This window comes from Bombus pascuorum, chromosome 7 (assembly GCF_905332965.1).
Source record: "Bombus pascuorum chromosome 7, iyBomPasc1.1, whole genome shotgun sequence".
NCBI lineage: Eukaryota > Metazoa > Arthropoda > Insecta > Hymenoptera > Apidae > Bombus > Bombus pascuorum.
Window position 1 is genome coordinate 10,736,383 of NC_083494.1, and position 14,792 is coordinate 10,751,174.

A 14,792-nucleotide genomic window follows, 5' to 3' on the forward strand; every position below is an offset into this window, starting at 1 on the left:
GTTCAAAGTTTAAGAAAGAGAAAAGTTACTTTAGAATTCTGACAGCATCGAAAATTGTTATATCAATAATTTATTGAAGCGAAGGAACTTTGCTATTGATATCAGTTGCGTTACTTACGAATTAATAGTAATGAAATTAATAGTTGAGAAGTGATTCCAAACAATCGCCCAGCAAGGTATATTAAACCGAGTAGTGTTCATCTTTCGCTAGTATATGCATTTTACTAAACTTTTGCAAGAACTTTTTGCAAACTTTTCGCAGAAAAAAAGAATCATATTCTACCTGGTAGCCTCATCCACCTTCTCCGACATTTCATCAAAATGGCTGTCATCAATGCTACTCAGATCCTTCATACTAGCACTCTTCCTGCTCTTACAATCCCGCGAGAACGTCGAATTAGACGGATTCTTCATCTTCAATGTATTCTCAAACATAAGTCTCACGTTTTTCACGGTATCAGGATCAGGTAGCTCTTCATCGATAAGCTCACGGTTTACCCTAATAGGATGATAAAAGAAATGCTTCCTGATAGACGATTGTTTCGGGCTTTTAGCATTGGCATCTGAACTCTCGCAACTTCTCTGGCAATTCTCTGCGTCCGTTTTCTTCTGTATAGCTCCTGCTATCTTACAGCTTGGCTCTGATCTCGCCTTTCCAACGTTGGATGGTTTGCGCTCTATGGTTTCCGCGCGTACTGGTTCTATAATCACAACGTTATTATCCAACAGAAGTTCCTGGAAGGAATATTCTCGCAGATATTGGATCAATCCCTCATACGTGACGTCATTACGAGCATTAGTGTACATGTTCTTGCCGAACATGTTCGACTTGACGATCTTGTAACGAACATGATCGAACTCCTGATCGTCATCCGGCTGACACTCGATCGAATCCACGCAGCTGATCGATCTTGTCAGATTACCGTGCATCTTTTGACTCTCGTTCTCCTTTGACGATAATCCCTTGTCTGTGCAGTTAGACACGTGATCCTCATCGATGCCATCGTCGACGGATCTCCGTCTGGTGTCGCTTCCGGATTCTGATCCTAAACCCAGATCAGAGCTCTCTGATCGTGCCTCGAAACCTAAGCTTCCTTTCACTACGCTACAAGCCTTCCCGATAATATTCGATGTCTCTTTGACGATCCTCTCGAATCTACCTTCCGTCTGTTTTCCCTTAATACCATCTTTCTGCGAGTTTTTCTGCTCGGAAGTGTTCCTCGCGTTCACCACGCTCGTGTTCGCCTCACGTTCTTCCTGGTTTACGCTCTAAAACGACAGAAATTGCACTTTGTAAGGAATGCAAGTTCTTTGGGATGTTTCATGGTTGAATGGTCTTATATGTGATTACGTTTTCAATATTGCAACTGCGGAGGAACGAGGTTGGAGATTCTATTAAAGAAATTGAAGTGAAAGATGTGTACGAGGAAGAGAAAGCTTTTATCTGTATATATCATTAGGCTACCTTTCGAACGAAAATATTTTGTACACGTATAAAGCGCTTGATGATCGAAAATATTTTGCAACTATATAAAGATACGTGATCGCTGAGAATATTTTCTAATTGTATAAACACGCTTCATGGTATTTTGAATCTGCCATTAATCTTTAAATTAGATGTTAATCTTTGCTGGAGAATCTTTCAAAATTTATATATTTTATAAATCTACAGAATTTATGAAAAATGATAAATCGTTCCGTTTAAACATTCTACGATTTCTAAGATTAAACTGGATAAAATGAATCGAGAGATGGAGAAATTATTCTTTATCACTTACCTCTACGTTCTTTAGAGCTCCGTCAACCTCGTCGATCTTCCCGTTCGACTGCACCAGGTCGATACAATTGCCTGATTCTTGTCCATTACTCTGAAACTTCTCCTTCTTTTGCTCGTCCTTCTTAAAGGAACCAACTTCGATGGTAAGACTTCGGTGTCGCCTCTTGGTCACGTCGCTATCGATGACCTTGAGCACCTGTGGCCTGCGCGACATGTCCTCCTGCTCCTCCGTGTCCGAGATCCAAATCGATTTATAGTCTTCCGCCTCCTCGACTTTCCGATCGATCTGTTCCTCTCCTACTAGCACCAGCTCGTCATCGAGCCTGTATCTATTCTCTTTGATATTCGAACACGTGGATCTTTGATCTACGAATTCGTTTCGAAGATAAGTTATCGAGTCCCTGTCGTCCTCGAAATCCTCTCGAACTTCGTGACGCAGCTCCTCCTTTATGTTCTGCGGTGATAAATTATCTCTGAATAGACGCAAAGAACCGGTTTCTTCTTTTTGACAATCGAATTCTTCTATGTCTTGTGGGCTGTTCCCTTCCTTGGTGCTGCTTTCTTTACATTTTTCCTCGTCCGTAGCGTTGCTCCTCGTGGATGATCTCTCCTCCACGACGCGAGACTCGAGATATTCCAGTGGTTTTAGGTTTGAGTCGTTCCTTTGATGGAGGTTATTGTTACGCGCGTCCTCCTCGTCAAATTCCAAACGCACGTTCGATAAAGGTAAGAGGTTCAGAACGTCGAAGTACTCTAGCTCGCCATCGTCTTCGAATAGAATGCTGTCCAGGCTCCTGTGCTCCTTCCGTTTACGTTTCACCTGAGAATGGAATGTTCTCTGTTCCTTTCAAAATTGTTTTATACACGTTCACGTCGTACTTTATAAATTATCAAGCAACCGAGCAATAAACGCATAGTAGAACTTCATTTTTGTCAGAATTCAATGAAATGAATATGTTTTCTATTCCTTTTAAAATTATTGTACACCTGTTCATATTGTGCTTTATATATTACTAGCTAACAGAGCAATAAACGTATAGTACAACTGCATGTTTATCAGAATCTAATTGTAAGAAGGAAGATCCTGGACCAGTCGCAGGAGTATCGATATTCCATCGTAACTTCGAGATAAACGCGGCCATCCTCGTTCTCAAACACTATTCGAGATAAGAGTGAATTTATGGGGTATGGTGTATAGTGCGACATAAGGATCGCGCTCTATGTATCCTATAGGAAGCATCAAATGCTCACGACGAGAAATTTATACGTGTAGTATCGGTTAGTATTCAAATGATTCACAAACACAGATCAAATGCTACCAATATTAAAGTCAACATTAATTTAGAATTAACACTAGAATTCAGTACATATGATATTCAGTGTGTGACATTTTCGTTTAATTAGCTTTATAAGAATATTAGCTTGCATTCCACAATCAATCAATTAACCCTGTATGACATGTAACATAGGAATCCCGTTTACTGATAATTATCAAATATCTCCGTTTCATATAAGTCGCTTAAACAGTAGAAACGCAAGATCTACCTGAGTGTAGATGCAATCGATACTGCGATTTCCTTCGATTGGCCAGCCGTCTTCGACAATGTCCACTAAATCGCTAACGGTGTCCAACGACTGCACACTGCGGTAACGTCTCGGTGATTCGGGCCAGTCGAGGATGTTCAATCGATCAGGATCGGTCCGATTGCCTCGAGTGTAGTGCAGAGGATCCGGAAACGAGGGGAGTCCCGAAGGAATCGAGTGAAGGCCGCAAGCAGATCTCGAGTGATACGATTTTGCCTCGTTGAATCGTTCGTACGAATCCGAAAGATGCTGTTGACTCTTGCAGAGTCTGAAATATAAAGTACAAATGCATTGGAAAACCATTAAACCGAGACGTAGAAATGTTATGGTAACAACGTAAGATATTGTTTTTGAAATAAACTGCAACTTGAAGATTCGTAGGATTTATTTCTGTTTCTTATCGAAGCTATCAGATCTCGGGATAGTATTCGCTGTATAACATACCACGTAATTGAAACCAAAGGTATTTTTGTGCTGGTTATAGTAGATAGAAAATAAATGTTATCAGATAAAATTAAATAACTTACGTCTTCAACTATGATAATTCTTTTTCTCTCGCATAACGTATTTAACTTTTACGCTATAAAAATGATTTAAATAGCGAATGAAGAAATACATCGATCAATATGTGCAAAAGTGTAGAGTGCAATTTGGAGAAAAAAGCAACAATTGCATCGTCCGAATAAGTTTTTAGTTTACGGAGATAAATTTATTCTCTATGAATCTTCTCGGATGTTTTTGTTGTTCGACTTGTGATTGAGGAATACGTACAAGTAGTTGGAGTTTCCATTTACTAAAACGACGAGAATTAAAGAATTCGGTACGCCTGTTTCAGGTGATTGCATTATTAATGTGGCTTTAACTTAGCAGACCTTTTGCAGCGAACCGTGGAAAGCCGGTGGAAACAAGAAAGTTTCTTGAGTGACGTACGACTTGGTTTCATATAGAAAATCTTGTATGCTATGTACAAACGAGTTTCTGACTGGTCCATGAATTTCGAAAATGTTTGGCATAGCAGGCAAATTGCAGGTTGGTTAATTTATTCGACCTGCCATAGCTTTCCCTTCGAATTGACCAATTTAACGAACACTATTCGATATTATCCAACGTGAAGTGAATACATTCGCTGTTATTCGCGCACATATCGCGTTGATTGTTATTGCACATATTGTGTGTATTTTAAATTCAGTACCTTCGTAAAAGAAATACAAATTTTTCCTACGATATATTAGTTAAATGTTTGTCGTGAAAAACCCTTAATTCTTTGATTAATGATTAAAATTAACAATTAACGATTAACAATTTATGACTTTACGTATACGAAGATAGTACTTGTTCAAAATTTTATACGAGATATTATATAAAATGGAGGATATTATGGAAGAGAAAATTATGGATATCGATATTTTAGCATCAGTGAATTCGTTAAACAGTAGAAATTAAATTTTCTGTTCGTACGGTAAACAGTACAAACGATTCTCTTAATTACGCTACAGATATTACTTTGCTATTTGCACCGTTTCGATTAAACTGGCTACGAAACTTGTAACTGATTGGAATGGTAATTTTCGAGCAGATATTATTCTTTACAAGAACATGTAAAAAACCGACGATTGGGCGAAACAGAGTATCGTGTCCTACGAACAGAGCTGTTGCATGCAGTTAAAAAGCTCGAACAAACTCCTTATGCTTAACTCATTCTATGGTAATTAGCGTTTCTTAATGAAAGATAGTTATCTTGTAATACGCGGGTCACGCGATTTAAATACATTGCTCTTCTTCATGCTTGATCGTATTGTTGTTCCTTTCGTACAAAACGACAAAAGCAGATTATCCTTCCTAATCGCTCGAATTTCACAAGGACGAAAATTTATTTCATTTCACGTATTTCGTAATGTTTCTAATCGCGATGATTCACTGATTTAGCCATCGATAGCGATTCTTAAGTAGACGAGACTTTCCAAACTATATTTAGTTACTATAATTAAACCAATAACGTAAATGACGTAAGACTCTTTTGCGATAAGATCACAAGGATACAGAGATCGTAATTACAAGCATTTTTGTTCGATAACTAACGGATGTTCCCGAATGATCTCATCACCGTTTCTGAGACCACGTTTGTTCTAACATACCTATCCTTCAAAGAATTGCGATCTATCAGCTTGGCTCGTGGAATCAATTGATGCCTCCTAGGCAAATCGAAGGTCGATTGCCCGAGCCTGAAGTGATGCGCCTCTCGATCGTGTCGAGATTCGTCCTCGGATATCACCGCAAGGCTCCTTGTTCGTTTCAAGAGCTTCCTGCGGTCCTGCGTGGACTGCGCTGAATTGGCCTCGTGTCGTCCCCCTTCTCTGTAATCGATCAAATTAAATATTAAACATATTAATCCTGTTTGCTTATCGTTGACGATAATACTTCTTCGATAATACCTTAAGAGACTTTTGAAGTATAGTACATCAATAATTGATTTTCAGAGATAATTAACTAGCACTTTAAAACTTTCGTGGGAAGCTTTGTTCGAATTTTGGCCACCAATGGAAATTATGTACTCTGATTATTTCGAAAATTTCATTAAGAATTCAGTGACAATTTTCTCGTACTTGTTACGAAAATTTGTCGTGATTTCTATATTGCATTTTCAAATTAGTTTCAAACTTGAGATTATCCATTTTATTTCTTTCGAAGATTTTATTAAATGTCCAATAATAATTCTCTTGTGCTTGTTACGGAAATTTTTAGTACTCGTAATTTCTACGTATATTTTCAAGTTTGCTTGAAACTTTATCAATACGATCGTGATAGTCGAGTTTCATAACAGTGACAATGACGAAATTTCGTAATGTTTGTATAACACACATAATATATTCGTGAAAGTTGTCTCCTATTATAAGAGATGTTATTTCAAGTATGATGAAAGCATATTTAAAATGAATAAAAGGCCTTGCATGTGTTTGATCAATAATACTAAGAAGAAGCATCGCGTTGGCGTAAAAACGGAACCCTTTTATGTCTGTAAGAGATCACCTGTTCTTTCGATGTGCTTATTCCGTGCACGAATCATAGATCGAGCATGATCCGCATAAAAAATTCACCCAATACACCGATACATACTATTTCATATGTTTACGTAATCCTTTGATGAACTCTCGCAAAACACTGTGTTTTCCAAGAAGCATCGCCTTTTGTAAAAACCTTTTGTTAACGCGCGATAAATTATACGATATTACGTTTTTTAAGAGAATTGCAAATTTTGCGTTTGTCATTAGAGAAAACAAAGTTAGAAGTTTCGTAGCATTGATCTTTCTGAACATCAAAATCCATGTATACAGATAAATAATTTCAAATAGTTTACGCACCACTTTTTACGATAAATTCAAATTATTATTTTCTTCGAAGTTTATGAAATTATTTAATCAGTAAAAGTATAGCATATTTTTTTACGAAAATTGCGAATATATTTAATTGAATAACAATCGCAGAATACCTACGATAAACGTTAAAAATAAATGTTACCTCGATGAATAATAATTTCGAATAAAATTTGCCACACTAATATGCGTATACGAGAAATTCCATATTAATTTTAAACATAGTATTAATATTAATTGTAAAAATAGAAGATTCCTTGTGTGAATCAATGAGTGGCTATAGACGCCCTATGTGATACACGTTAATTAAATTTCACTATGTTCATCCTCGTTTAATGTTTATCCTGCGTTCGCAGATATCGTGTGTTCAAGCTTGATTATCGGTACATCTAAAAAACTAGTTACACGAGTCCCCAAGATCATGGCGACAGTGCTCTAACGATTCCTTTCAACCATCAGTAATTGATCCATTACTATACTTTTACTGAATAACGATGCAGCGAAGCATCGATGTATTCGTATGAACAGAGGCCATAATCAACAAAGTAGTCACGCAACGTTCGCTTATTTGAAAACTGAAGGAAACCACGCCTTTATGGGTCTACTTGCTCGACCAGCGTTGATAGAAACTAGAAGCAATTTGTTCTATTTCGAGAGATTTAAGAAATTGCGCTTCCATATTATCAATGAAACAATTTACAAACTTGGAACTTAACAAGAAACTCTACGAACTTTAATATCTTGGAAAAGATGTTATGCACGATTGAATAGAGTCGAAACGATGCATTGGAAATGTCAAATTTGACGTAATATGTTTATAACAAAAATATGAAAACTTTAAAATTGACCATCGTGAATAATCAGAATATTCGTATGATTTTTCTTTTTATATGAGAATAAATTTGGGAAAAGTACCATGAGAGTTGTAAGAAACAGAAATTTAGTATTTGGAAAAAGTTAAAAGCATCCTGTTGAAAAATTTGTTAATGTATAAACTATTTCAAGCGAAACGTGAAACTGTAACAACTCTGTTCCTGGAATTTTTGAATTATAGAACAGGTAATTCTTCTAAATGTGGAATAATGAAACAAATTAAAGTCGAAGTTGATCAAAATTAATTGCTAATGTTAAAGTATATTCAGTCATATGGAAATTATTTTAATTAAGTATATGACGTATGAATTAAATGTAGTAAGAACAAAAAAAGACCCCTGCGATTAGTTTTATTTGAACGCATAACATTTCATGCATAAATTTATTATGTATTCATATTTCCACCTCGACAAAAGCAAATATTAATTTTCGCAAAAACAACCGTATGTATGTTTTCAGCAACTTGAAAAATAAAAAATCCAGAGGTTCTATAAAAAATAAAATTCAGCTTTTCAGATTTACTAATACGTCTGTTAATTGAACAAAATAAAACGTTTTATGTTTAAAAGGTTAGCAACATGGTAATAACTTTTAGCACAACAGTGTCAATGTCAATGAAATCGAAGTATTTGTAAGAGGCAAACTCGTCAGACGACCTTTGAGTGGCTGAAAACACGACAAAATCTTGATTATTCCATTTGTATAGCCATCCTTGAGAAAACAGATCCCTAACAGCTTTCCGGAATAATTAGAGCAATCAACCGCGTGACGGTGGAAAGGTCATCGCGAAATTCGTGTCATGATTACTCCATAATGAAATGCACAAACTCAGCATTCGTGATTCGTATACTAACGACAATACGAAGTCATATATGACCATCTTGTCAGTGCATCGTGACACTTGTACAAATAAAGCGTGTAATTTAAACGATATAATATGGTAATCGAAATTTTGTTAAAATGCGAACAACGAATCCGAATATATTACGATCCAATGAGGCTTCTTTCGATTTCTTCTTTTTTCAATTTCTTAAAAACAAATTTATCTTCTAGTTGCTCTTCAAGTTCGAGTCCCAAGACGACAACACATAGCCTCGTCATATTAAATCAGTTTCATTGCCTAATAAAATTCAACTTTGAATATGGCTCCCATTGAAAAGTAATTTACCTCTTTTCCCGTCAAATTGCTCACAAATTCGATATCGCAAACTTTCCCTTTCTATTGATTTGACTTTAATGCATCTTCAGAAAATCAGATATTACTTAATCGTAGGACGTAACTTTTCTTGTCGCATCGTTCATGTCATTAACAGACAGATAAATTCAACGAGCTGGAAAATTCAGCGAAATTTACGACCGAAAATCACCTGCTTATCAACAGAAAAACATCGACAATACCGTGTAATATGCTTGAAGGAGGTTGCGGTTTAATTTACTACCGATGTTTTTTGCTTGAAAATTTTTTTTCGGTCGTTCAACTCGTTATTGAGATCTTTTATTCGCAAATAATTCTCGAATGCTTTCAAAAATGAATATCAAGGCACGATCTCGATGCAGTAAAAGAATCGCAACCTTTTTTTTTTAGCGTAGCTAATGGCCGGCTCAAGATCGTTGGTTTTTCCGCTCGAACAGCCAGAAACTGCAAGTAAACGCGTCCTTTCGACCGCCTTTGCGAACACGAATCCTTGAAGCCAGGATGCAAATGGCGTATCGTCATCTCATTGTGTTCGACTGAGCACGGCGAATCGTTACGTAAGATTTTTGCCGAGTTATCTCGGCCACTTTTACGAGCCATTTTTCGAGCTACGTGAACTGACTCGAGGCTCTTTATCTTTAGGTACTTTTCTTTTCCATCTTTTTCTCCGAAAAATATCAGGAAATTTTAAACTTTTAACGAAGACCTTTCAGCAATTTCACATCTTGCCTCGCATAGTTTGCTTCTTTAAAGGTTTCGTGTTCTTTGCGACTATTTGTAAAATTACATGCAGTATGTTGGCAATTAGATAGCGATCTTTTGAACTGTTTATCGTGGTTATAACGAGTACAGAAATTTTTTTTTAAACTTTAAGTGGTCTCAAAGAGAACAAGACAGCGTTTCGATATAAATTACTTCGATAATTAAATTGCGTTACTTTTATCTTTATTCTATTGAATTGCAATGGGAAACGTCATGAAAGACATCAGGATAAATATGTTTGCAGAAAGAATCTTTTTTCTTGATTTTCTATCGAACAATAGCCAGACAAATAACGCTGTGTAACAGAAGAAAATGTCTTTTGTGCTATTATTTTTGTTTTCCTTGCAATAGTAAAAGCCCACGCAATTATTCAGTGATTTTCGATCGCTGATTCAATTCAAACTCGATTACGCTCGTCTGCGCCCTTTACTCAAGCAACGCATATCAGAAAATCGATCGCGTGCAAACTCAGCTCGAACTTACAGCTTTAACGGGCTTATCGATGCTTTTACGGCACGTTTTAGCACAATTTTTATGATGTTAACTAAAAATTGTCGCACGCGAACAGCAGAAAAAACGAAACGCGATAACTCTCTCGCGATTACTTTTCGAATCCCTTTGTTTTTATCCCTCGGTAAAGTTTTTATCATGAATGAAACCACATCCGCGGTCGCTAACTTTTAATTGCATTATTTTCCTGAATACAATAAAAAGCTTCAAAATGTTCCGTTTATATGTCGCAAAAGTAACATAAATTTATCTCATTTTTTGGAATCTTCATATGGAAAGAACAAATTGCATACGAATTATTATAAAAGTAGAATAATTACTCGATAAGTAGTATTGGTACTTGCAATGTCAGACGAAGGAAACTTTCAGAGAAAAGTACGGAAAACACTATAATTTAGGCAAACGAGATCATACTCGATAAAAGAAACGTGAATAGATGTAATATAATATATCTACTATGCTCTAGAATGGATGTCTGTTACAAGCATAGCGAAATTGCAGCAAGAATTTTAATATCGCCATCCTAATTTATCATCCGTCTGTATTCTCCAATAAATAAACAATTAAACAACCGATTAAATTATTCGGAAAATTGTAATGCCTACTTGGATGAAGCATAACGAACTTCATTCGTAAGTTTCGGTTCGTTAATCCGCGAAGAACTCAAAGTTTGATTCGCATTGATGGGTTTGCGTGAGAGCGAACTTTTCGAGGCTAGTTGAAGGGACGCTTGCACGTTTGAACGAGTTTACGATAGGATCTTCCGTGATGAAGCATCGAATACCAGAGTGATTCGGGATTTATGAACTGTTAACTGAGCAAATGGAAATGAACGTTGCGCCTTAGAACATCGGCTAATTCGATTACACTTTCTCGCCTGCTTTCTCACCGAGCGCAACATGTCTCCCCTGTTGATTAACACGAGGAATCGGAGTTAGAAACTTTTTAATTGTAAGTGCAACTTGAAATATCTTTCAACACGCTTTTAACTACGGAAAGTATAAGCCTTTCGATAGTAGGTAGATTACTCTCGTCGTACTTTTTGGAACAGAATATGCGATAGAATATTTTAGTGTATCCATTGAGATACTTAATTTTAATACTCTGTTACGATATGTAATTACAGAATATGAGTTCAGCAGTGTTTAGCAACTTGTCCAATTTTTGACGCGGTTTAATCTCCTTTGTATATTGGACAGATATAACAAATAATATTTTTGTTCATCTAATGAAAATCGATTATCATCTTACGTTTATCAATTACGAATAATAATGTCGTCCTCTATTTCGTATCTAAACATTGACATCCACTTGATAATATAAACATTGCGTTAATCAAATATCTATTTAGTGTTATTCTTCGCTATTCATAGTTCCATTAATTTATCATTCTAACTGGCCAAGTAGAACGACGATGTTAAATACACGCTGTTGAGTATGTCAAAATAGGAACAAAAACCATAGTTCGATCATACCGTTGAAAAGATAATAGACATAACTGGGTTAACAGCTATCGCGACGTCGAAAAAACATCTCTACCTATTGACATTCTTTCAACCCCATTTTCCTATCTTTAAGCTTCCAATCAATTTAATCAAAGCATATTGATAACTCAATCTCGTTCAATGATCATCAAACACATAGCCATTGATCACGATTCAAACCGGATGAAGAATTCCTCAATAACGTCCTATACATTCATCTAACGCGTTGACATTGCCTCTTCCCCTCTCATGCCGTATCTGTGAACGTATTGGAATCGATACAGGCTTCCGGTTGATCGGACGTCGATCATTGCACTCGCATGTGGCCACAAAGGAAAGGCCTGAATCTGTATGCCGAGAGAAACGCAGCAGGAATATCTTATGACACAAACCGGAAGAAGTTCCGCGGTCTGAACAGTCGATGGTTCACGTCTGGAAACAACTCGTGTTGTTCCCTTGTTCATGGGTCAAAGAAGTTTGTTCATGCTGCAGAGTGTCGTGAACATCTTGTAATCATAGTCGTTATCTTAACGATCAACTAATTTTGTATGCATCGTTGCAGACGTGTTCGTAGACTTAGTTGGTATTTTGAAAGATTTTATTAAATTTGCAAATGAATTGAGGAGGTTCTCGTGGAAGAGGGATTCGTAAAATAAGATGATGGATCGAATACATCGTGTTGGAAGTTTCGGTATTCTAGCTCTTTAAATAGGAACTAAGTTTTGATCGATAGCTATACTGGATCTCGAAGACTTTTGTTCCTTTTATATTTAGAAAATAATACGGGCTGTTTTTTCAAAGAGTGGCTTGTCAGAATTAATCCTGATATATCGCATGATGTAGAAATCGTAGTAATTTCTGGTAGATTCTTCTATCATTTTTTATCTCTTTTCTTAAGAATCTTCTTACAGAGTATAACAGCACGTTATAATTTGAAACGACGTTTAGGAAGACTGCTAGGTTATTATAATATTCCTCTCTGGGATATATCTCATTTTAGAAGTTATATTTAACTTATCTTGTTTCAGATTTAAGTATACTATAGTTGGTAATATTATACTATCGGATTAGTTTAAAAGAAAAAGTCCGTCGCAAAAACGTCAGACAAGTATTTAAAAAAGTACAAACTCATAATGACTTGACAGTTGTAATATCCTTCCTAGCGATTAGCATTTCTGTTATCCAGTAAATTACCATTCAATTGAATAAGCAATATTTCGCTGCTAAAAAATATCATTCTCGATATTTCCAATTTAAAATTCCCATCTGTTTAATGTCACGCTATTCCACGTGCATACAAATTTGCCACACAAACTATGTGGTAAAACTTAACTAATATAACAGACCAGGGAAACCTGTTAAACATCGAAATACCCTTTTTCCGCAGCTATTACTTAAACCATTCCCTATACACAGGAACCTCTAATTACTTCCAACACCGTAGTTCGAGAACTGGTCGTTTGCACGAAAACAATCGAGCTGCAACGGTACTCGAAACTGTTCGATTAACTACGAAACGAGGGTTGTGCAATAATAGTTCGTTTTTCACGCGTCGTTTCGTTGAGCACAAAGTACGGAAATGTGACAACGATCGATTCCGGAAGATGGAAAGACTCATTCAACCTTGAAGCAGGCATCGGTATTGGAAAATCGGCGTAATTTAGCAGATCATTAGAGATCACTCGAGTGCATTACATCAATAGTGGATCGCAGAGTTTTCTGCATTCAAGGGAAGTTTGTAGATGTAAAAGTGCACGTAATACATTTAATATGCAAATATATGTAAAATGACAGAAGCATAATGGCACACGTTAGTTAAAATCTCTTAGTTGTCATTTCGAAAACGAAGAAAATCGGATTTTTATCAGCTTCTTTGCCCCGTGCTTTTTCTGCTTCGTTCAATTAGCAATATTTGGTTGTGATTTCGTGACGAATCGAATAATATAACTTTACTTAAAAAGTAAAGAGCACTAAGAGCTTCGAATATTTCAATATATTTTGAAAAATGTAAGAAGAAATAAAGGTGAAAAAAAAAAAGAAAAATATTAGAGAATGAGACAGTTCTCTACGTAGATTCCATCTGTCTAGTTGCAAGAATGTTGAACCATTGATCTACATTAAGCCCAAAGTTAGGAAATCAACATCATCGTGTCATCAAATTAGCGTCGTACTCCATCGTGCAACAATTTCTCATCTCACGTCTGCAATAAGCGCCTTAATGACCGCGAATTGGCGCTAGTTAACGAAGAAGTATGAAACAACGATAATCGATTAGCGATGTTGAAGTTTCGACAGAGATGAAAATGTCGCTGGTAAAGCCATTTCTGACGTCAGTTCTCCTTCTGGCCGAATGACCTTGATTCAGCGAAAATTGTTCAATATAAATATCGAGTGCGCGAATTATATAATTGTCGAGTTGAAGAAATATATACACAGAACGAAAGACCATGACTAATGTTCTTGTAGGATTAACAGCTTCGAACACGATTAATGGCCACGATATTTATGTACGTGTTCCGGATAACCTAGACACGTGTTACATAATGGAAAACTGGTTTGTCGAAAATATCGCGAGTGCGTGCGAATAGCTCGTTCCTTTCCGTTTCTATGGATCCACAATAAGCTACTCAAAATTCAGGCTAATTACTACGAACGCAATATTGCAGGCTATTGACCAAACGTGTTACAAAACCTCACGATAAAACTTTCTTCTTCCTTGTTCAATAAGATATCGAGTAACTGGGAGTATACTTGACGGAGCGAGTAGAAGGAAGTTGTAAAAATTGGAAGCGAAAGAAGAAGTAGGAATAATTATATTAGGTGGACTAACTTTTTCTTTAAGAATAGTGTTTTGAAGAGATTGAATAAATTATTTTTACTCGCTGAAATGTTAGTTCCCAAGATGTCAATTTAAATGGATGTAAATGTAATAATCGAAAATGAATAGATGTAAGGGACGTAGAAGGAAGTTGTACAAATTGGAAAGAAGCGCGAATAGCAATACCGGAGGAGATGATACTTATTTGGAGACTAATATTTTAGCATTTCAATTTCAAGGATCTAAATTCAAACAGACGCAAAAAAAGTGAATGGGGAGAGAATTAGTATAGTAGGGTAATTGAAATGGGTTTGACTGATTTTCAAGAGACCTAGTTACTTTGATAGACTACTTTCGCTCACTAGAGAAATGTCACAGTAATTGGAGCTCTTGGACACCAGTTACATTTCCAACTACC

General features: G+C 36.3%; 4 protein-coding genes across 5 annotated transcripts in view; 3 read left to right on the forward strand and 1 right to left on the reverse strand.

The window, feature by feature from the left end:
- LOC132909360 (endoribonuclease CG2145-like) overlaps positions 1-14,792 on the forward strand; it is a 290,224-nt gene that overhangs the window by 198,972 nt on the left and 76,460 nt on the right. The gene's annotated exons all lie outside the window — the stretch shown is intronic.
- The window catches only part of LOC132909370 (calcium uniporter protein, mitochondrial), a 78,532-nt gene that overhangs the window by 34,959 nt on the left and 28,781 nt on the right, over positions 1-14,792 (forward strand). The window lies entirely within an intron of this gene.
- The window catches only part of LOC132909355 (uncharacterized), a 32,779-nt gene that overhangs the window by 1,900 nt on the left and 16,087 nt on the right, over positions 1-14,792 (reverse strand). For both annotated transcript variants that reach the window (XM_060964141.1, XM_060964142.1), the window contains 4 exons: positions 5,497-5,715; positions 3,323-3,629; positions 1,779-2,597; positions 284-1,269 (listed from right to left, as the gene is read on the reverse strand). In XM_060964141.1, coding sequence (XP_060820124.1) covers positions 284-1,269; positions 1,779-2,597; positions 3,323-3,629; positions 5,497-5,715 — 2,331 coding nt within the window. The remainder of the gene's footprint in view (positions 1-283; positions 1,270-1,778; positions 2,598-3,322; positions 3,630-5,496; positions 5,716-14,792) is intronic.
- Positions 14,656-14,792, forward strand: part of LOC132909380 (glyoxalase domain-containing protein 4) — a 73,247-nt gene continuing 73,110 nt past the window's right edge. The window contains exon 1 of the mRNA XM_060964183.1: positions 14,656-14,670. The gene's annotated coding sequence lies outside the window, so the exon portion shown is untranslated. The remainder of the gene's footprint in view (positions 14,671-14,792) is intronic.